Genomic DNA, 24,078 nt, shown 5'->3' on the forward strand with positions numbered 1-24,078 from the left:
GACACAGGTAGACAGGTCTCGATATCCGCAGTAAAACAAGTCTGACATCGACACCACCTGAAAGGCTGCTCAGCAAGGAAGAAGCCACTGCTCCAATGCCACCATTGAAAAGCCAGACTGCAGTTTGCAATGGCACATGGGGACAAAGATCTCACCTTCTGGAAAAGCGTCCTCTGGGCTGATGAATCCAAAATCGAATTGTTTGGCCAGAATGACCATTGTTATGTTTGGTGGAAAAAGGGTGAGGCTTGCAAGCCAAAGAACAAGCATATAGGGGTGGAAGCATCATGTTGTGGGGGGCTGCAGGAAGGACTGGTGCACTTCACAAAGTAGATGGCATCATGAGGAAGGAAAATGATGGAGATACACTGCTGAAACATCTCAAGAGCTCAGCAAGGAAGCTGAAGTTCAGTCGGAAATGGGACTTCCAAATGGACAAGGACCCCATGCAGACCTCCAAAGATGTGGCAAAATGGCTTAAAGACAACAAGGTTCAAGGCATTGGAGTGGCTGACACAAAGCCCGGACCTCAATCCAATTGAACTGAAAAAGCGTCTGCGAGCAACAAGGCCTACAAACCTGTCCCAGTTACACCAGTTCTGACTGGAGGAGTGGGCCAAAAAATCCCAAGCTTGTGGAAGACGACTCAAAACGTTTGACTCAAGTGAAACAATTTAAAGGCAAAGCTACCAAATATTAACAAAGTGTATGGAAACGTGTGACCCACTGGAACTGTGATAGGGACAAGAAAAAGTGAAAAACTCGGAGGTCTGTGAACATTGTGGGAAAAAATGACTTTTGGCCCGAACAGAGTAGATGTCTTAAATGATATACCAAATGAATAGTTTGTTAGTATAAGATCTGTGGAGGGTTTAGAAAGTGAGTTTTAAAGAATTCACCCACAACTCACAGTCAACACAATGAACACTGGGAGAGGCTCACACAGAAGACGTAACATAACACAGACAGAGAAACGATTGGGGAAGCTGTTCAAGGTGCGGCACTCAGGTGTGCAACAGTAACAACGAAGCAAAATAGTAAAATAAAAAAATAATCTAAGAAAATCTGAGACGAGACGAGACTACTGCCAAGAGATTTTTTCAAGTCCTACCCTCCTCTCAACCATTTACGGTTAACGGCCCACGTCCACGGTCCTCTCACCTCTCATTGGTGTCAATGCTTTTGTCAGACACAGTTCTTGCGCTCTCACCTCTTATAAATTTTTTACGTTTTCCTCACTTATTTTGTCCAAATCTTATTGAAGAATTTCTACCGAAGGGTTATCAACAGAAAAAAATGAGTACAAAGGCAATCCTAGCACCGAGAAACGATGAAGTCAAACGAATTAACGTGAAAATTGTCGATCGGCTACACGTCAAATTGGTTAAATGTGTATCAGTAGACTATGATGGAACAGTTGGTGGTGATGGTGTGGAAGATGAAAACATCAACTTACAATATCATGAAGAATATCTACAACCGTTAACACAGTGCGGTCTTCCACCGGCTGAATTACTGTTGAAAGAAGCATGTATTGTAATGTTACTGCATGTAAAATTTTAACAGGCGACAAGAAACGTAATGTAGTACTGTACATCTTACGCAGATAACATGAGACACCAAAGGAGATCTTGATATTTCATTCGTATTAAAACGTTTACAGTTTCCCAATAGAAGAGCTTTTGCTATGACAATTAACAAATGGAGGGACAAACATTCGAAAAAGTCGGTTTATTTAATAGTGAGAAAGAAACGATATTCACTCACGGGCAGTTATACGTTGCATTGTCACGATGTCACTCCAAACACAGAATCAAAATTGAATGCAATATTGATGAAAAGTTAACTCATTCACCTCAGATCTGCGAATACACATCCCATGAATAACAGAAATCCTTCTGTACTTAAAATAAATGTTGCACGCTCCTTAGAGAGAAGATCAAAATTCTTTGGAAGAAGATTTAAACGGAAGGTACGGGTACTGTATTACCTTTGTTTTAGCAAGACGCTCAATATTTTCGGTGGGATCTGAACCCATTGATAAGAAGCAGATCATTGGGGTTTGGCTGTCACTCTCTGCCCACATTGCATCCATATCCAAAATTACACCTTCAGCATATTTCACCCCGAGAGATTCTGCAATGTAGTGGCGAGCCTGAAATGAAAATAAGAGATTTCCAGCCCATTATTATTACCCTAACCCTAATTACATAAGTAATTCGTCCAATAATTTAGACTTTTCATCCAATGTAGACCTTTTGGTTATGAAAGCCAATCCCTTATAAGGATACATGAAATTACTTCAAAAATTAGTTTACAGACATGCACTGTTATCTCCTGGATCCAACAACTTCGGTTCAGTTCCCACGAATGAGGAAGGAACATGTAATGGATACCTGTGCTATAGTGCGGTCAGGGGCCCAACTTCGGATGAGTAAGAGTTTACGAAATGTGTCAAGTAGACTGTCGTAGCCATCTGGAGTGATGGCCTCTTCTGGGGCTTCCTCATCAAACCATTGCTTCCAGGCTTTATCATTTCTGGCAACTTGAGAGAGAAGCTGGGAGAAAGGGTTCAGATGAGACAGTTGTACCAAATTCAGCCATGTCATGTCCAAAATCCATTTCTTAGGTTTGGGGTCAACAGAGTTGAGGTCCAATGATGCACCCCCTGTAAAAACATAAATAAAATGAAATAGCAAAGCTGATTTATGCATTTCCTTACTACAACTACTTATATACATACCTATATATATAGTACTAGCCAACCCGCGGTGTACCATACGCCGCATAATCACGCCGCTTTTTTAATGAAGAGTCGCATAGTTTGGGGGAGGAACGATCTTCTCAGTCTGTCAGTGGAGCAGGACATTGACAGCAGTCTGTCGCTGAAGCTGCTCCTCTGTCTAGAGATGATACTGTTTAGTGGATGCAGTGGATTTTCCATAATTGATAGGAGTCTGCTGAGCACCCGTCGCTCTGCCATGGATGTCAAACTGTCCAGCTCCATGCCAACAATAGAGCCTGCCTTCCTACCTGCCTTCCCGTGTTGAGTCAAATTAAGTGAAATGTGAAAGTGAAGTGTGTGGTGAGTTATTGCGTCCGGGCACATGAGCAGGCACTGTGAATGCCTTGAGAGCATGGGTGGACGTGTGCCGGGGAATAATGAGTATCTATATATGTGTATCTTCTTAGATATAGAAAGCATCTGATGCGGTGTTTGGTGAATTGTTGCAGTTTGTGAGTTAGCAGTTGTGATGGTTTTACACTCCAGTACATTGCGGTGAACGCTAGTAACAGTCAGGCGGGCAGGCATTCTCGTCCCATGCTCTTAGATGCTGCAGATGTTCTATCAGACGGTTGTGGCGAGCGCCCTCTTCTATGCGGTGTTGTGCTGGGGAGGCAGCATTAAGAGGAAAGACGCCTCATGCCTGGACAAACTGGTGAGGAAGGCAGGCTCTATTGTTGGCATGGAGCTAGACAGTTTAACATCTGTGGCAGAGCGAAGGGCGCTCAGCAGACTCCTATCAATTATGGAGAATCCACTGCATCCACTTAATACTGTCATCTCTAGACAGAGGAGCAGCTTCAGCGACAGACTGCTGTCACCGTCCTGCTCCACTGACAGACTGAGGAGATCGTTCCTCCCCAAATTATGCGACTCTTCAATTCCACCCGGGGGGTAAACGTTAACATTATATAAAGTTATTGTTTGTTTTTTACCTGCATTATTATCAATCTTTAATTTAATATTGTGTTTTTGTATCAGTAAGATGCTGCTGGAGAATGTGAATTTCCCCTTGGGATTAATAAAGTATCTATCTATCTATCTATCTATCTATCTATCTATCTATCTATCTATCTATCTATCTAGAGTTGGTTTGCGTGTCTCTGTATCGGTTTGAGTTGTTGGGCGGTGCTCTGTCGTTCGTATCTCATGGTCAGACGACTTGGTGGATTATATATAGAAATGCAGCCGAAATCGAAAAGAATAATGAAAAGTCAACGTGGCTCAGTGGTGCATGTGTACTGTAGCAGAGACGAAAGCGAGTTGGTGAGTTGTTGCGTCCGGGCACATGAGCAGGCACTGTGAATTCCTTGAGAGCGTGGGTTTACACGTGCTGGGGAATAATGAGTATCTATATATCTTCTTAGATATAAAAAGCGTCTGATGCGGTGTTAGAGTTGGTGGGCGGGGCTTTGTGAGTTGACGGACGTGGTTATTTCTTGCATATCCCATGGTTGTCTTCCAGCAGTGTGAATGCCTCGAGAGACAGGGTGGCGGTGTTTGGTGAGTTGTTGCAGTTTGTGAGTTAAAAGCTGAGATGGTTTTACACTCCAGTACATTGCAGTGAATGCTGGTAACATTCAGACGGACGGGTGGGCAGGCATTCTCGTCCCATGCTCTTAGAGTTGGCGAGCGTGCTCTGTGAGTTGTCATCGTATCCCATGGTCTTAGAGCTGGTGGGCGGGTCTCTGTGATTTTGCGGGCGTGGCTATGTCGTGCGTATCCCATGGTTGTCTTGCTTGCCCTGTTGGCTTAGTGAATTATATATATAGATAGTATATATAAATAGTTGTTTAGTATGAGCAAGAACTGAGTCCAAACAAATGTTGGAGTGCCAGCTGGATTGTTCTGTTTAATTCAAGCGTAATGAAAACCAAAACAAGTGCACAAGGGTGTAGAAAACAGAAAAATTAATGGAGGTTCAAGCCTTCCTGGCTCTAATTGAGTAGCTTGGATAAATGAGTCTGGCTTGGGAGAAGCTCCGCCCACCTTCAGGTGACATCAACGTTTTATAGGGCTTGGACCAGAAGGGTTAGTTACATTCAGCTGGGCGTGTTCTTGGTACTGTGTAGGAAAAAGGAGACAATACTGATAGCAACAGCGCCCCCACTTGTTCTGGAGTGATATTACATATCTCTGACGAGATGGCAATCCTTTGACATGAATGCATATCTCTCTCTATCTAGATAGATAGATAGATAGACATATACATACAAATGTATGGGGTGCCAAACAGGCAAATATAATGATTTTCTGAATATATAAAGTCAGTGGTGGAATATATAAAGTCCTTCCCGAATATATTAATTCAGTCCTGAATATATAAATCAGTGTCAGAATATATAAAGTTATTCCTGATTATGCATAACATCAAAGCCTGATTATATAAAGTCAGTGTTGAAATATATAAAATCATTCCCAAATATATAAAATTAGGACAATTCAAAAATAACACGGTCTAGTTCCATCAAATATTCTCTAATTTCCGTGCTTATCATTTCACTCATAAACTTAGTTGATTGTATGGACGTATTTTTGGATGAACCTCACAAGCCCAAAAAGAATAAATAAATATAGTGTTCAAAATGCAAGGCACATACATCATTTTGAATACATTAACTGAGTAGTGTTTTTTATTTTTTAAATATTTTTCTGAATTAGTTTTTGTTAACTTATTTCATTACGTTGTATTAGGAACTCACTGAATTTACTAAACATGTGCCTGAGTCGTTTCAATCAATATCAATATTAATTGGTCCTCCCTGTGTGGAGTTTGCACATTCTCCCCGTGTCCTCTGGGTGTTCCGGTTTCCTCCCACAGTTAAAGACATGCAGGTTAGGTGCATTGGCGATCCTAAATTGTCCGTCATGTGTGCTTGGTGTTCTTTGTTTGTGGCTGTGTGCGCGCGCCCTGCGGTGGGCTGGCGCCCTCCCCAAGGTTTGTTTCCTGCCTTGTGCCCTGTGTTGGCTGGTACTAATAATAATTCATTACATTTATATAGCGCTTTTCTCAGTACTCAAAGCGCTATCCACACAGGGAGGAACCGGGAAGTGAACCCACAATCTTCCACAGTCTCCTTACTGCAAAGCAGCAGCACTACCACTGCGCCACAGTGTGGGGGGCTCCAGCAGACCCCTGTGACCCTGTAGTTAAGATATAGCAGGTTGGATAATGGATGGATGGACTTTATATATTCCGACGCTGACTTTATATATTCAGAAAATCATTGTAATTGCTTGTTTGGCACCCCGTAATTATATATATATATATACATACAGGGCCGGATTTATATGAAAAGAGGCCCTAGGCTATTCCACTTATGAGGCCCTTTCACCTTACATTTTTAAGTTTGTAAATTACATCAGAGATAATAAAATTTTGCTAACAATTTGAATGTAGGCCCCTCTTGATCTTGAGGCCCTAGGCTGAAGCCTAGTCAGCCTATAGGAAAATCCAGCCCTGTATATATTATATATATATATATATATATATATACACACACAGTAAGGGCGGCACGGTGGCGCAGTGGTAGCGCTGCTGCCTCGCAGTTAGGAGACCCGTCAGGGTTCACTTCCCGGGTCCTCCCTGCGTGGAGTTTGCATGTTCTTCCCGTGTCTGTGTGGGTTTCCTCCATGCGCTCCGGTTTCCTCCCACAGTCCAAAGACATGCAGGTTATGTGGATTGGCAATTCTAAATTGGCCCTAGTGTGTGCTTGGTGTGTGGGTGTGTTTGTGTGTGTCCTGCTGTGGGTTGGCACCCTGCCCGGGATTGTTTCCTGCCTTGTGCCCTGTGTTGGCTGGGATTATCTCCAGCAGACCCCTTTGACCCTGTGTTCGGATTCAGCGGGTTGGAAAATGGATGGATGGATGGATATATACGGTATATATATATATATATATATTTCTATCACTCCCAACATTAAAACCACTGACAGTTCCAATAAATAGCATTGATTATCTTGTGGTAAAGGTACCTGTCATGTGGTAGGATATATTAGGCAACAAGTGAACAATCAGTTCTTGAAGGTGATGTGTTGGGATCAGGAAAAATGGGAAGCAAAGGGATCTGAGTGACTCTGACAAGGACCACATTGTGATGACTACATGACTAGGTCAGAACATCTCCAAAATGGCAGGTCTTGTGGGGTGTATCCAGTAGTCAGTACCTACCGAAAGTGTTTCAAGGAAAGAGAACTGGTGAACTGGTGACAGAGTCATGGGCGCCCAAGGGTCATTAATGGTCACTGGCAGCTCAGGTCAGATCACGTAGAAGAGCTACTATAACACACATTGATGTAAGACCTAATGAAAAATGTCAGGACACCCAGAGCATTGAAGCTTGCTGCATAGCCACAGATCGGTCAGAGTGACAATGCTGACTTCTGTCCACCTTCCGAAAGCGCCTACAATGGGGATGTGATCTTCAGAACTGGACCATGAAGTAACAGAAGAATTGTTTTATATACTGTATATAAATATATATAATTGTTGCAGATTCCACCGCATCCCAAAGGTGCTCTATCGGATTGAGATCTGGTGACTGTGGAAGCCATTTGAGTCCAGTGTCATTTTTGTCATTTTCAAGAAACCAATTTGAGATTATTTAAGCTTTGTGACATGGTGCGTTACCCTGCTGGAAGTAGCCATCAGAAGAGCTGCAGTCATAACGGGACGGACATGGTCAGCAACAATACTCAGGTAGGCTGTGGCAGTTAAATGATGCTTAATTGGCAATAAGGTGCCAAAGTCTGCCTAGAAAACATCTCCCACACCATTACACCACCACCACCAGCCAGTGGCGTAGCTCGAGTTTGTGCCGATCGGGGCGGGGCGGTGCTTCTTTTTGCCGCCCTCCAACATATCTGAATATGTTAACCTATTTAAATAGAAAATTAAAATGACTTAGAGAAAAATTAACCAAAATTTTGCATAGACATAGAGAAACAGCAATAATTTTTCACATATAATTATTTATAAGCATCAACTAGACAAGAATATATTATAGACGCATTGATGAGCCGTGTTCTAATTATTAGTTTAACATAATTACGCTGCAAAAACCAGAACCAGTGTAGTGTACAAGTGATAGGTGGGGATGTTTTCTGGGCAGAGCAAGAACACATTTGAATTGATACCGAAACGAAATTATAAATTGTAAATTAGTTATCTTCCTAGAAATTCTTATCGGTGTAATGTTTATGTTTATTTTTTGTGATGCCGTCACAGGACAGTCTGAAAATTATTTTTGAAGCAGTTGTGGATTAAAATCAGAGAATTTTACTTTTTTTCATTCATGAGTGTTATTTTTCCGAACCCTGCTGCTTAACACCCAAATTGTACTGAGCCTTTTGGCTAATAATGCTGCCCCCAAAAATGTGCCGCCCGGAGCGGATCGCCCCCTAGCTATGCCACTGCCACCAGCCTGAACCATTGATACAAGGCAGGATGGGTCCATGCTTTCTCATGTTGTTGTCGCCAAAGTCTGACCCTACCACCCGAATGTCGCAGCAGAAATTGCAACTCATTAGACTAGGCAACGTTTTTCCAATCTTTTGTTGTCCAATTTTGGTGAGCCCGTGCAAATTGTAGGCTCAGTTGCCTGTTCCTGGCTGACAGGAGTGGCACCTGGTGTTGCCCATCTGTTCGACGTGTGGTGTGTTCAGAGCTGCTCATCTGCACACCTCGGTTGTAACGAGTGCTTATTTGGGTTACTGTTGTCTTTCTATCAGCTCACACCAGTCTGGCCATTTTCCTCTGACATTAGAACATTCTAGAGGAGAACAGGCCATTCAGCTCACAAAGCTTGCCAGTCCTATCCACTTATTTCTTCCAAAAAAACATCAAGTCGTGTTTTGAAAGTCCCTAAAGTCTTACTGTCCACCACACTACTTGGTCGCTTATTCCAAGTGTCTGTCGTTCTTTGTGTAAAGAAAAACTTCCTAATGTTTGTGTGAAATTTCCAACTGTGTCCCCATGTTCTTGATGAACTCATTTGAAAATAACAGTCTGGATCCACTGGACTAATTCCCTTCATAATTTTAAACACTTCAATCATGTCACCTCTTAATCTTCTTTTGCTGACCTCTGACATCAGCAAGGCATTTTCCCCCCACTGGATATTTTACCATTTTTGGACCATCCTCTGTAAACCCTAGAGATAACTGTGCATAAAAATCCCAGTAGATCAGCAGTTTCAGAAATAATCAGAGCAGCCCATCTGTCACCAACAACCATGTCACATTCTAAGTCACTTCAGTCACCTTTCTTCCCCATTCTGATGCTCGGTTTGAACTTCAGCAGGTCATCTCGACAAGGTCTACAGGCTGAAATGAACTGAGCTGCTGCCGTGTGATTGGCTGACTAGATATTTGTGTTAACAAGCAGATGAGCAGGTGTACCTAATAAAGTGGCCAGTGAGTATAGATATTGATACAGATAACAGATATTTGGATGATCCATTTCTTTGCTTTGTAATCATAATGAGCCTTAGGGCATTGAGAACAAAAATGAAAAGCCAGAGCTCACCTTTGATAAGAGTCTGGAACTCCCCATGTGAGATCCTCTTGGATTGCAGGTCTATTTTTAATGCCAGGAGCAGCGTGAAGAGAAACTTGTGATCTTCATAGAGCCCTCGGGCCGTGTACCTGAACACTTCATAAGTGAGATACTCGATGATGTTGGCAATCCGTTTGGAGTTGATGGGAGACTTTACCGACCGTTCCATGGAGATGTCAAAGATCCCCAGAAACTGTCGGAGTGACGTCTGGTACATGATATTCACCAGGCTCATTTCCACAATCAAGAAGTAGAGGTTGCTGCCCCTGGAGGCCACTGGCCGATACTCTTCTCTAGCAGCATTGATTTTAATTTCCGTTTCTGCAGCGATTGTAAGCTTTTTACTGACCTGAAAGGTTCATTGTATTAGAGACAGAATTAGCATTAAAATTTCAGTGATTTCTGAAGACTGAAATTGTCTTTATTAAAGCCTTGGCAATGAACTTTTACAAGGTTGCCTTTCTTCTAAAATCATGAACAGTGCCGAAAACTTTTAATAAACAGGAAAATTAAAATAGAATATAGATGGCTGAGAAACCAGTAAAGCTCAATATTGTCCAAGCAACATGACTAAATATTTAACCCACTGCTTAGTCTGTGCACCATGTGCTCATAGTGACTGCCTGGGGAATGACACCGGTGTGCCACACTGTTAACACAGAATAACGTCATTTGCTTAATAAATCAGTGCTGCTTACACATTTACTTCCAGACAATCATCCATCCATCCATTATCCAACCCGCTGAATCCGAACACAGGGTCACGGGGGTCTGCTGGAGCTAATCCCAGCCAACACAGGGCACAAGGCAGGAACCAATCTTGGGCAGGGTGACAACCCACCGCAGGACACACACAAACACACCAAGCACACACTGGGGCCAATTTAGAATCGCCAATCCACCTAACCAGCATGTCTTTGGACTGCGGGAGGAAACCGGAGCGCCCAGAGGAAACCCACGCAGACACGGGGAGAACATGCAAACTCCACGCAGGGAGGACCCGGGAAGCGAACCCAGGTCGCCAGGTCTCCCAACTGCAAGGCAGCAGCACTACCCACTGCGCCACCGTGCCGCCCAGACAATCATACATAATCAAATGCTAAGGTGTGTATGTTTGTCATGCAAACCTTGATATTGCTCTTAGTTGAAATCTTATGACCCGATGCATTCTGGAAATTCAAACAATTCAGGTCACGGCAACCTCGGCAAAGTGACCCATGCTCGTGTGTTTATTATAGCAAAGGGATTCAAACAGAAAAGATAGCGTGGCCACATCTGCTGAACGCCAAGCAAATTGCATTGTTTGCTTATGCAACGTAGAACAGGAAGACCAGCGACACCTGTGGAGTATCAAACAAATTTGATGAAGGACATCAAAATACGAAGTGCCCTGGGTACATCTGTTCCCCTGGTCCTTCCATTATGACAGTGTCCCAGCCCTGGCCATCCATCACAACACATACAAATCGATTGTACGTTCTTGCGTTTGTAAGCAACGTGCAGACAGTTCAGTGTTATGTCTACCTTTTGTAGCGTTTTATTTTTAGGAGTGTAGGTCTGCGTGTTTAACATTAATATTTCTGCAGTCCACAATCATGTCAGAATTTTCATTCTCCTCAGCCTCATCTGATGCTTCATTGTCTCGCTCCCATTCGTTTAATCTTTCAACATCCATTTCAGCATCTGCACCAGCCATCCCAGAACTGACTATTATTTTTTTGTTAATTTTTAATTTTTTGTTTTTTGTTCACTACACTGCCCTGCTGATTTATTTCAATTTGGCCGGCTTTTAGTGTCTGTGGTACACAATTTTCTGTTTGCACATCAGCCAACCAAAAAACAGACGTAACGTTAACTGAGCTTCTTCGTCACCTCTAAACAAAGTCTGAACAACAAACTTTGTTTAGTTAAACATTATAAAAAAATTAAAATTAACATCAAATATTTTTTTTGTAAATTTTGGGGTCCCGGAGTGCAGACGGCTCACAGACCCTGGGGCTCAGGTCCAGTCAGCTTGGACACAAGTGAAGCTCTGATTGAACCAGAAAAATTCCCTGATCACTTCCTAGCCAACTGCTTTCTCCCACTCTGCTCATATCAACATTAAAGCACAATTTAGTTTACTGACCTCCTCTGCTGTGGCTTTCGTGATGTGTAAAACTTCGATCAACGAGTCGTCCTCCACTAGGGAGCCCTCGGTGCTTGTCAGGCGATACAAGAGGTTGTCTTCCAGCTCCTGCATCTTCCTTTTATTTGACGTTACTTCCTCAAGAAGTGTCACTCTCTCGGATTCCAGTTCCTAAACAGCAGAATGTAAAAGTGAGCGCAGACTTCGCAATGAGTGATATAAAGAACACAAAACGTTTAAAGGCAATTCAACCCAGCATAGCTCATTCATTTTAATACAAAATTAATAACTGGGCCTTCTACAGGGAACAACTAATAGGTTCCAACCTACAGATTTTCCGCAACAATGAAAGTAAATTAAGCCTTGCAAGCTGAAACAAACAATTTGCACAGGTGTCCAAAATTCTGTCGATTACTTTAAAACCATCTGTCTGTCTTAAAGCAGAGTTGGAACAGACTGTGTTACACTACACCACGGGTGGGCAGATTCAGTCCTGGAGGGCCGCAAGTGGTTGCAGGTTTTTGTTCCAACCCAGTTACTTAATTAAGCGCCAATCCTTGTCAATTATTTAATTTCATGGCTTGCTGGTGCTTTAACTCTGCCAGGTCATTCTCATATCCTAGATTTTTTTTCTTTCTAAGAATATCATCCAAGTGATTTGAAGTCTAAAACAGACGAGTAATTCTCAGTGCTTCACTTTTATCTTTTCACTTTCCTTCCCAGTATTTACAGTCATATGAAAAAGTTTGTGATCCCCTCTCAGCCTGCATAATTATTGACTCTCCTTTCAACAATAAAGATGACAGTGGTCTGTCTTTCATTTCCTAGGAACATCTGAGTACTGGGGTGTTTTCTGAACAAACATTTTTAGTGAAGCAGTATTTAGTTGTATGAAATTAAATCAAATGTGAAAAACTGGCTGTGTACAAATGTGGGTCCCCTTGTCATTGTGCTGATTTGAATGCCTGTCACTGCTCAATGCTGATTACTGGCAACACCAAAATGGTTGGATGAGCTCGTGAAGCCTTGAACTTCATAGACAGGTGTGTCCAATCAGGACCAAGACAATGCAGATTAAGTGCGTTGGCGATTCCAAATAGTCCATGATGTGTGTGCTTGGTGTGTGTGTGTGCCCTGCAGTTTGCCTGGGGTTTGTTCCTGCCTTGCACCCTGTGTTGGCTCCAGCAGACCCCCGTGACCCTGTGTTAGGATATAGCGGGTTGGAAAATGACTGACTGATTAAATCAATAATACTAATAATAATAACAACAACAACAATCAGAAATCTCTCCTGCACTCCTCCCAGCAAGCTCTGTCACACTCCTCCCAAATCCTTGCTGGGTCTCCAACAGTCCTTTATATAGTTCTTGACCCGGAAGTGCTTTAGTTCTTCCATCCACATGACATTCCCGCATTTCCTGGTCAGCTGGAGAAGTTGAGTTTTCTGTCAGCCCCCAGGAACTTCGACAGCTCACCCTGGTGGCACCCACGGCACCCAACATGGCTGAGCAACCGAAATCCAAGTCCCAGGATGCCCCGCGGGACTCATTATACACCAGGGTTCAACTTTAACATCAGCCACCCTTACACTATTTTAAGATTAGGCACCTCATCTAAATTTTAAGATTAGGGACCCTAGTGTACCTGGCCTTGCCCCCACAAACCTTAACAACAACAACATTTATTTATATAGCACATTTTCATACAAATAATGAAGCTCAAAGTGCTTTACATGATGAAGAAAGAGAAAAAAAGACAAAATGAGAATTTAAGGGTTTGTAGTAGAGACAGGCCAGTCTAAGACAAACAACAGGAAGGACAATTTTAAGATTTGGTGTCCGCTTTTTGAGCAAGACCCCACTGCTAAACTTCAGGGGACGTGCCATTTAGCGTTTTGGGGGAGGCAGTGTTGGCAAATAGCTGCCTTCACCCATCCTTCCATTCCAAGGTTGTCCCAGCCGGTTTGAGCCACCGGCTGTCCATCACACAGCCAAACAATAATGAGACACAAAACAAGCCACCATGTGACCAGCTCACCTGTGCCTATCACATAATATCTGAAAATAAAGAAAGGTGAAGGTCTCAGTAAGGCTGATAGATAGATAGATAGATAGATAGATAGATAGATAGATAGATAGATAGATAGATAGATAGATAGATAGATAGATAGATAGATAGATATGAAAGGCACTATATAATAGATAGATAGATATGAAAGGCACTATATAATAGATAGATAGATAGATAGATATGAAAGGCACTATATGATAGATAGATAGATAGATAGATAGATAGATAGATAGATATGAAAGGCACTATATAATTCATTACATTTATATAGCGCTTTTCTCAGCACTCAAAGCGCTATCCACACAGGGAGGAACTGGGAAGTGAACCCACAATCTTCCACAGTCTCCTTACTGCAAAGCAGCAGCACTACCACTGCGCCACCTGTGAGATAGATAGATAGATAGATAGATAGATAGATAGATAGATAGATAGATAGATATGAAAGGCACTATATGATAGATAGATAGATAGATAGATAGATATGAAAGGCACTATATAATAGATAGATAGATATGAAAGGCACTATATAATAGATAGATAGATAGATAGATAGATAGATAGATATGAAAGGCACTATATGATAGATAGATAGATAGATAGATAGATAGATAGATAGATAGATAGATAGATAGATATGAAAGGCACTATATAATTCATTACATTTATATAGCGCTTTTCTCAGCACTCAAAGCGCTATCCACACAGGGAGGAACTGGGAAGTGAACCCACAATCTTCCACAGTCTCCTTACTGCAAAGCAGCAGCACTACCACTGCGCCACCTGTGAGATAGATAGATAGATAGATAGATAGATAGATAGATAGATAGATAGATAGATAGATAGATAGATAGATAGATAGATAGATAGATAGATAGATATGAAAGGCACTATATGATAGATAGATAGATAGATAGATAGATAGATAGATAGATAGATAGATATGAAAGGCACTATATGATAGATAGATAGATAGATAGATAGATAGATAGATAGATAGATAGATAGATAGATAGATAGATAGATAGATATGAAAGGCACTATATAATAGATAGATAGATAGATAGATAGATAGATAGATAGATAGATAGATAGATAGATAGATAGATAGATAGATAGATATGAAAGGCACTATATGATAGATAGATAGATAGATAGATAGATAGATAGATAGATAGATAGATATGAAAGGCACTATATGATAGATAGATAGATAGATAGATAGATAGATAGATAGATAGATAGATAGATAGATAGATAGATATGAAAGGCACTATATAATAGATAGATAGATAGATAGATAGATAGATAGATAGATAGATAGATAGATAGATAGATAGATAGATAGATAGATAGATAGATAGATAGATAGATAGATAGATACTTTATTAATCCCAAGGGGAAATTCACATACTCCAGCAGCAGCATACTGATAAAAAACAATATTAAAAAGGTAGAAAGATAAAGTCGTACACGGAGCTGCTGGATCTCTCAGGTCACCAAACATCTTGACGGTGTTCTTAGAAAAAAACGAAAAATCAACAGTTTTGGAAATGTCTGCTGTGGCAGAATGAGAGCACCAACAAGCCACGGAATTGAATAACGAGTTGAATTAATAACAAGAATTGGCTTCTGATTAAGAGATTGGTTGGAGTGAAATTGGTTGGAGATTAGCTGGTCATCTGCTGGCTCGTTTCACGTCTCATTTCTGTTTGGTTGCCATTTAATGAAGAAACAAATCAATTCAGAGGACTGAATCCTTAAAAACAGGGCTATTAAAATGAAGGAAAAAGGAGTTAACTGGTCACTGATTAAGAAAAGGGTTAGAATGAAAACCTGCAGCCACTGCGGCCCTCCAGGCCCGGAGTTCGACACCCCAGTAATCTCCAGCATGTTTCCTCTCCACACCACGTTATTAGTTACCGGACAGCTTCTTACATTTTCTATATAAAAATACAACATCTCTCTTTGCCCCTCCACCATGCCCTCATCTCAAAATGGCCCCCAATTTCTTTCTTTCTTACCTGCTTCTCGGTGAGAATCACCCGGCCTAGCAGCTGATCCTCGAGTCCTCTCATGGTCACTGTGAAGTCAATGACGGCTGTCTTGGCACTGACCTCTGGGGTGTAGGCTGGGTTGGCAAGTTTGGTGGTTATGTAAAGCTTGAATGACTTCATAACATCAATTTCTTTATCTCCAACTTTTACCTCAATGAAACAAAGAAGGTTAAAAACTTACCACTTGTCAGCTTCAGAATTGGACATGTTAAGGTTTAGCCAGGGCTTCTTACCTGGCTCATGTAAATATTTTATTTGTTATTTTTTCTTATATATTATTTTATATATTATGTTACTACTCTAGTTTTTACCTTTACGTTGTAACCTGTAGGGGGTGCCAGTGAGCCCTGTGTTATAAGAATGGGCAACCTGGCCAGGGAGGACGTGAAGACCGAGAGAAATGACGAATAGACTGGCCAGCTGAATGAAAAGATAACTTTGTGCCCAGCTGGTATAACGTAATGGATGGACCAGTGGAAACTGCAACTTGGGAGTGGTTCCATCCCATATGCGCTAGGTGGCAGTGACCCAGTCAGGACACCCGTAGGGATGCTAGGGAGATGGCAGCCCTGTAAGGGTCTGTTGGGATTGATAGAGAGGCGCTGTCGGGGAAAGACCACCCTACTTTGTCTATGGCCCAGAAGTGCTTCCTCGAGGAGACAGAATGGCACAGGAAGCATTTCTGGGTTCAGCTTAAAAAGGAGCCCACTGGCACACATGGACGAGTCAGAGGCAGGAGGCACTGAGTAAACTTACGAGAGAAGGAGGAAGAATTGATGATTTATTGCTAGTTTATTGTACAATTGCAGCTAAAACCCTTTATTTTATTCATATATTGTAGGATGCACTGCTGTGTCTATGGTTTGGGGCTCTCTAGCGCCCCCTTGTAGTTACACCCCCCAAAACCCTCCAACACACCAACACCAACAATAATATCAATTCAAATAATAATTTATTTTCACAAATACTTATACAGGCAGGTCAGGTCAGGTTGGGGAGCATTTACTAGTACAGAGCGTTGCCTCACCCACCACATTACAAAACAGCTCGGGATCCTGTTTGGCAACCCCCCAGGCATACACGCGCGGTCCAATCCCACCCCCAGGAAATGACTGCCACAGCCAGGTGTTACATGAGCATCCCTTTGTCCTGAACCAGCCACCTGGGTCCTCAACAATGAGGAACCTGAGAGCCAGATCATCCTTGGGGAATTGCGCCACATGGCCGTAGTGCCGTAACTGACACTCCCTCACAATGCACGTAGAAATCTAGATAATGTTTGCAGTGCACCATGCACTGCATATGTCTCTGTTATACGCCATTTGTTATGGGATTTAAAAAAGTAGTGTTAATGTTTGTGATGTGCCATCTGCTGGAATTACAAATGCAACACATATCTCTCTGTTATATACCATTTGCTGTGGGACTTCCAAAAGCAGTTCTAATGTTTGTGATGCACCATCTTTTGAAATGACAAGTATGATGTGCCATCTGTTGGAATGAAATACGCAATGCATATGTCTCTATTAAGTAATTTGGCATGGGATTTGCAAAAGCAGTGTTAATGTTTGTGATGCACCACCTGTTAAAATTTGTAAAAGAAGCGTTAATGTTTTGATGCGCCAACTGTTGGAATTACAAATGCAATGCATAAGTTTCTGTTATATGCCATTTACATTACATTTAATTGCTTGGCAGACACTTTTATCTAAAGTGACTTACATTTGGTATGGGATTTGTAAAAGCAGTGCTAATATTTGTGATGTGCCATCTATTGGAATGACAGAGACGCAGCAAACGCACAGAAAGACACATCCTTTAATTAAAGTGGATAAATTAATCAATACTTTTCATTTCTGCTACATCTATAAACACTTTCCTACCACTTTCATTTTAAAGTATGACTTGCAATGAATTAGACCAAAACACAGTTATGGCCTCACACTTACTTTATATGTGGATCCAGATTTAATAAAATTTTTTTCAAGGATATTATCCAAAGCAGGGTCCAGGTCTTCCCCAACATCCTCGATGAGCAGCGGCCTCCCAAGTGAGAGACTGTCCTCCAGGTGGGTCCGGAAGTATTTATGATTTAAAGATGTCACCTGCAAAATTTTTAGATGTTGCTTAATTAGAACTTGGCAAGCAGGAGGTGTCATCTGCAGTTGATGTCTTATGAGGCAAAGGGTGGACATATGCATGTAACTGTGAATATGCATATAAATATTAATAACAAAACAAAAGGATTATCTTCTAAACATGAAAATACATTAATGGCAGTGCACACTGTAACCTCTCTGCTGTCTCTTATGAGCAGTGTGGAGACTGGCTCAGACACAGACAGGCAGACACGTTCATGTCACCCAACACACATTTTTATACATTATATTTACAAGTCAGTAGTGCACAATCCAGTGCCAAAGCACCATTCACCCTTTCACAAGTCCTGGCCACAACACAATGCCTTTCTCTTTGGTCCGCCTCCACTCCTCTCCAACCCGCTTCGTCTTCTTCCTCCCGACTCTCGCCTTGACTGGAGGGAGGCGGCCCCTTTTATGTGCCCCGGATGGGCTCCAGGTGCATCATTAGGGCCTCCGTAGCCACACCCCTGTGTGGCGGAAGCTCCCAAGGTGAAGCCGGAAGTCCACCGGGTGCCCTCAAGTCTCTTCCCCCCAGTACTTCCCGGTGTGGCGGAAGTACTGAGGGCCAACACTCCCAAGACATTAGGGCGCCCCCTGGCGGTGACCACGGGCCCCTACAGGGCTGAGCTTCCAAGCTCCGTACCCGTGGTCCCCAAAGCCACCAGGGAGGACACCCCCTCGTGTCCTGGAGGAGGCACAAGCCCTCCTCCACTCCTCCTAGGCGTCTCGGCCGGGCATGGATGCCCGCCGGGCACCACAGCAGTTAAAAGGTTACTGTAACTACTTTTAAAAGATTTACCATTGAATCATGCAAAGCACAAAGGGTACATATTTAAACAAAGATACATACTACACAAGTAGTGGGAAAACCTGCCTCCGCTCTTCTTCTTCGTTAATGTAAGCTTTCTTCTTTTAGTCCTTCTCCTCCTCCTCCCCCTTCTTCTTCTTCTTCATCCTCCTTGATGTAAGCTTATTTTTAATTCTTCATTTTCTTCTTCTTTGTTGATGAAAGCTTTCTTCTTTTTCTTCTCCTCCCCCTCCCCTTCTTCTTCTCCTTCTCCTTCTTCCTCTTCCCACTTCTACTTGGTGTTGATATTTTTGATCAGTCCTTCTCCAAACACCTCATCTCAGTCCGGCACTTCCATCCCATTCAGTCCCTAATCCTTCAAGTCTTCCTTTAGTCTACACTACCTGAGCCTTCCCCACTTTCTCTTCCCCTCTAATTCCATTCCCATCACTCTTTTGCTCACATACTGATTGTCTCTCTGTAATCAGAATATAAGTTTAATATGTCACTGTGCTCTGTGCAAATGTATTAAATCTTTTCTTCTCACATCTATCTTACTAAACCACAGTTAATGTATGCACGGCGGACGCATGCGCACTACGGCCTTGGCGCCCACCCCAGAGTCCAGAGTCAAACGCAGCGGCATCCCAAAACGCGGCGGCGCCCGCCCCAGAGTCAAACGCAGCGGCTTCCCAGAGTCAGTAGGGGGCGCCCAAAACCAAATAACACAACGTGCTGCGCCGTGGCGCCCCCCCTAGAGTCAAACGCAGCGGCTTCCCAAAACGCGGTGGCTTCCCAAAGTCAGTAGGTGGCGCCCAAACAACATGGATAAAAACAATGAATGAAGGCGCCCACACAAAGAAACCGCTTTAGTTCAAATTGGGTTATTGAATTAAATGGAAACTTTACCATGCCTATGACCTGTGAACTAAACCTGAGGTAAAGCGTGCACGCCAGGTTGTACAGCCGCCCACACCACCACATATACGACGACACAGCCATAAAAAAACAAAAACGGCACTGCATGAAGAAAAACAGTAACAGAAGCGCGTTGAAATGAACTGTCCCAGGACGCACTCACCCTCCATGATATTTCATCACGCACCAGCTTCCCCCCTGGGAATGGCCCATACTGCTTTCGCGTGTGTTGACAAATATTGCAACGGATTGGAACAGTGCACCCTGAGCCAAATCACCACCACAAATGTGCCCAAATGTACGTGTTACATCTAGATGATGCACTATATCAACCACAGAGCTAATAATGAGAAACGTAGCTGAAGTCATAAACAATCACCCATTAGCAAACTCTATGAAAATGCTACATGAGGCTGACAGAGAAGAAATACAAAAGCAGAGGCGGACGGTGTGGCACCAACTATAACTGCTGTAGTACTAATAAAGGACAAAGAACAGGATCCGAGACGATACAATGTTCCCATCGTTAATGAAGTGGCAATTGTGTTTCAAAGTGATGACGGTGACCCTCCGTTTCACCGCGATATTGTCATGCATTTACGTCCTGATGGAAACAAGGCGCCTACAACGCGCTTCTGAAACACCACAACCACATGAGTCCCAGCTCCAAAACGAAACCGCTTTAGTACAAATATGTTTATTTAATTAAATGACATTTCCCAGGACGCACCCACCCTCCATGAGGTGATTGCCATTCTTGGATTTGCGATTCTTTTGAGAATCGCGGGCTTGCTGGTATACAGCTAACACAAAGCCAGATTTAGTACACGGGCTCTATTACTTGCCCAGAGAGTTTGGACACGTCATTGTTGCTATTGTTTACATCCCTCCTCGGGCCTGACGTGGAGATAGCGGGTGACATCATCCATTCTGCTGTTGCTAAGTTACAAACGCAGCACCCCGAGGCGCTTGTGCTAATATCTGGAGATTTTAACCATGTGACACTGGACAAAACATTACCTGCCTTCTCCCAGTATGTGGATTGTAACACCCGGGGAAATAGGACTACTGACCTACTGTATGCAAACGTTAAAGACGCATACAGCGCCACCCTGCTACCTGCGCTTGGGAAAGCAGATTATAACCTGGTTCTGCTTCAGCCTCACTACAAACCAAGAGTGAGGGTCCTACCTACAACCACACGCTCATTCAGGAAGTGGTCCTCTGAGGCAGAGCAGGCTCTGAGAGACTGGAACTACAGACTGGGATATCCTGCAGGGATCACATAGTGAGAACATTGAGGAGGTTGTTGACTGCACTACTGACTACATCAACTTCTGTATGGACATTGTAGTTCCAATAAGAACAGTATGCTACTATGCTAACAACAAGCCATGGATTACAAGTGACATCAAGGGCCTTTTGAACCAGAAGAAAAAGGCTTTGAAAGGCAGTGATCAGCATGAGCTCAAGCGCATGCAGAAGGAACTCCGAGTCCAGCTCAGGGCGGCGAAGGAGCAGTACAGGAGAAAGCTGGAGCAGAAGTTGCAGAATAACAGCATGAAGGAAGTGTGGGATGGGATGAAGATCATCACTGGCTGCAGCTCGAAGCGGGGTACCACCATCGAGAGAGACGTGAAGAGAGCAAACCAGATGAACAACTTCTTTAACAGGTTTGACCACCCTAACCCACTCTCACCTTAGAGTACTGCACCCTCCAACCATCCTTCTGCTGATACCAGCATAGGAGAGAGTTTACCCCAAACCACAATTATAGCAGCGCAGGTAAGCAGAGAGCTGAGGAGACTTCGTGCCAGCAAAGCAGTGGGTCCAGATGGAGTATCGCCACGACTGCTGAAAATTGTGAATTTCCCCTTGGGGATTAATAAAGTCTATCTATCTATCTATCTATCTATCTATCTATCTATCTATCTATCTATCTATCTATCTATTGTGGGACATGGCTGGCCTTTTATCCCGTCCAGTACCCCCAGACCGCCAGGTGGAGCCCTTCATGCAACACAGAGGTGCCCGAGTTCCAGCAGGGCATCATGGACAGTGGAGTTTTTCATCACAGCCCTGCTAGATACCAGGGGAACCTCCAGGGGACGCTGCAGGAAGGCCCAGAGACTATTATGTGCCCTATAACCCGGAAGTACGTCGTAGTCATAGCGACAGGAAGAATGACGTGCTTCCGGGGTGAAGAAGAAGAGTTTTTATATGACCCGGAAGTGTTCCTAGTCACGTGGACAGAGAGGGCAAAACACTTCCGGGGCAAGGACTATAAAAGGACTATGGGAAATCCCAGAGGTCGAGCTGAGCTGGGTGGAAGGGTGGCAACGCGTCTGGGAGTGTGGAGGATTATTGAGTATTGTATTATTGTGTTTATGAGTATTGTGGAGTGGAGGGTGCTTTGTGTACTGTATTGTCCAAATAAAACGAATTATTGGACTTTTACCTGGTGTCTGGAGTCAAGTCGGAGGGTTCAAGAGGACGACAGCGCCCTCTATCTATCTATCTATTTAGAATTGCTAGGCAAGCATCGTAAGACAAGACAAGTTAAGGACAACTGCGAAATGGGCAACGTGCACTATTTCTGTGTGTCACAGTCAGCATGACATTGGATCTTCTTTTCCTTGTTTGGAATGGCGTGATTTACCTAAGTGGGGTCTACATATGGAGAAAGAGTATAAAGTCTTGGAACATTACCCGGCACACCTTTGAAGCCGACAGATGGATGGGAGATAATGTCATCCGATCCTGAAAATCCTTCTAACGCAGCGACGAAAATGGCAGACTCTATACATAGGGCCCCCACTTCGGTGAAAAGTCTTGATATGGCTTCCTTTGTCTGTTATGCCACGTAAACCATCATTAAAGAAAGCTAAGTTATTTCCCCCATGTGATTTCTTATGGCCGTATCACTAATGGAGGGGTATTACCTTTTTATATTATATCTATATCATTTTGGGTTATGTAATATGCCACAATTACAAAAGAACTTATATCAACCAAGGGTGGCACGGTCGCACAGTGGTAGCGCTGCTGCCTCACAGTAAGGAGACCTGGGTTCGATTCCTGTCCTCCTGCGTGGAGTTTGCATGTTCTCCCCGTATCTGTGTGGGTGCTCCAGTTTCTTCTCACAGTCCAAAGACATGCAGGTTAGGTATTGGAGATGCTAAATTGTCCCTAGTGTGTGCTTGGTGTGTGTGCGTGTGTGTGCCCTGTGGTGGGTTGGTGCCTTACCTGGGTTTGTTTCCTGCCTTGAGCCTTGTGTTGGCTGGGATTGGCTCCAGCAGACCCCCATGACCCTGTGTTAGGATATAGCGGGTTGGACAATGACTTATTCCAACCAGGGATCTAGTGCCCCCTGCTCCTCATCACATGTCTATACCATTCTAATTTCCTAACTTTCTCTCCTACTTATGTTATCCTTCTAATTGTCTCATTTATTATTCCGTCCTTCTTTGTAACTCCACACATTCATCTCAACATCTTCATTTCTGCCACATCCATCATCTCTTGCAGTCCCTTTATTGCCCATGTCTCAGCTCCATACACCATTGCTGGCCTTACCATGGTCTTATAAACCTCTGATTACACAATACCTCTGATACGGTCTTTAATTATTCCAACCACACTGCCCTCTGTAGGTTATCTCTGCATCCAATTCTCCACCTTGAGCTACCACTCATCCCAAATAAACGTATCTGCTCTTTTCAATAACACTTCCTGCAGGCTAACTTTTGAATCCTGATGATAACAATGCCTCAAATGTTCTATATTCTTCTTCCTATTTTATAATCAGTCTTCTGTATTCCAAAGCCCTTCTCCATTCTTCCAACTTTCTCTCCACGTTCTCTTTTCTGGTGCTGCACAGCACAATGCCATTATCAAAAAGCCTGCACCAAGGGAATTGGTCTTTTATTCCATGACTCAACACATCCATAACCAGACCAAAGAGGTCAGGACTCCAAGAAGATCCCTATTGCAGACCTCCTCTAACTGGGGTCTGATCTGTTGCCCCCCCTCGCTGCTTTTAACCCGAGTCCTCACTCCCTTATACACATCCTGGACAATCCTCACACACTTCTCTGGGCCTCCTTTCTCTCTCACGCACCCCCAGACTTCTTGACGTGACCCTCCATCATAAGCTATCTCCAAATCAGCAAACACCATATGCAAACCTTTCTGTTTCCCTCGATGCTTCTCTATGAGCTGTTGCAATGTACAGACTGCATAAGTTGGTCCTCTACTTGGCATAAATCCCAACTATGTGGGTCTCTTCTCCGAGCCTTCTCTCTATGATCCTTTCCCAAATTGTCATTGTGTGTGATATCAGCTTTAGTCATCAAATGTTTCCACAATTCTGAATATTACCCTTTTTCTTATAAATGGGTACAATCACACTGCTCCTCCACTCCTCTCATATTCTCTCCTGGTCACAGATCTTCTGCATTAGCTCCCACCACACATGTACACCTTCTTTTCCTAAACTCTTCCACACTTCTGCTGGTATTTCATTCGGTCCTGCTGCCTTTCTATTCTTCCTTAACTTTCTCCCACCTTAATTTCGATATTAGCCCTTCATTTGGGACTCCATCCCCAAATATCCGCCCTGGATTTTCTGTATTTAATGG

The 24,078-nt window shown here is 43.1% G+C and overlaps 1 protein-coding gene across 1 annotated transcript in view; it reads right to left on the reverse strand.

Annotated features, from left to right (window-relative positions):
* Positions 1 to 24,078, reverse strand: part of LOC114641854 (dynein axonemal heavy chain 5-like) — a 329,984-nt gene that overhangs the window by 27,816 nt on the left and 278,090 nt on the right. Inside the window, exons 61-66 of the mRNA XM_051928805.1 lie at positions 17,542 to 17,697; positions 15,560 to 15,742; positions 11,469 to 11,639; positions 9,311 to 9,689; positions 2,397 to 2,668; positions 1,991 to 2,155 (exon numbers count right to left, since the gene is read on the reverse strand). Coding sequence (XP_051784765.1) covers positions 1,991 to 2,155; positions 2,397 to 2,668; positions 9,311 to 9,689; positions 11,469 to 11,639; positions 15,560 to 15,742; positions 17,542 to 17,697 — 1,326 coding nt within the window. The remainder of the gene's footprint in view (positions 1 to 1,990; positions 2,156 to 2,396; positions 2,669 to 9,310; positions 9,690 to 11,468; positions 11,640 to 15,559; positions 15,743 to 17,541; positions 17,698 to 24,078) is intronic.

This window comes from Erpetoichthys calabaricus, chromosome 6, assembly GCF_900747795.2.
Source record: "Erpetoichthys calabaricus chromosome 6, fErpCal1.3, whole genome shotgun sequence".
Taxonomy (NCBI): domain Eukaryota; kingdom Metazoa; phylum Chordata; class Cladistia; order Polypteriformes; family Polypteridae; genus Erpetoichthys; species Erpetoichthys calabaricus.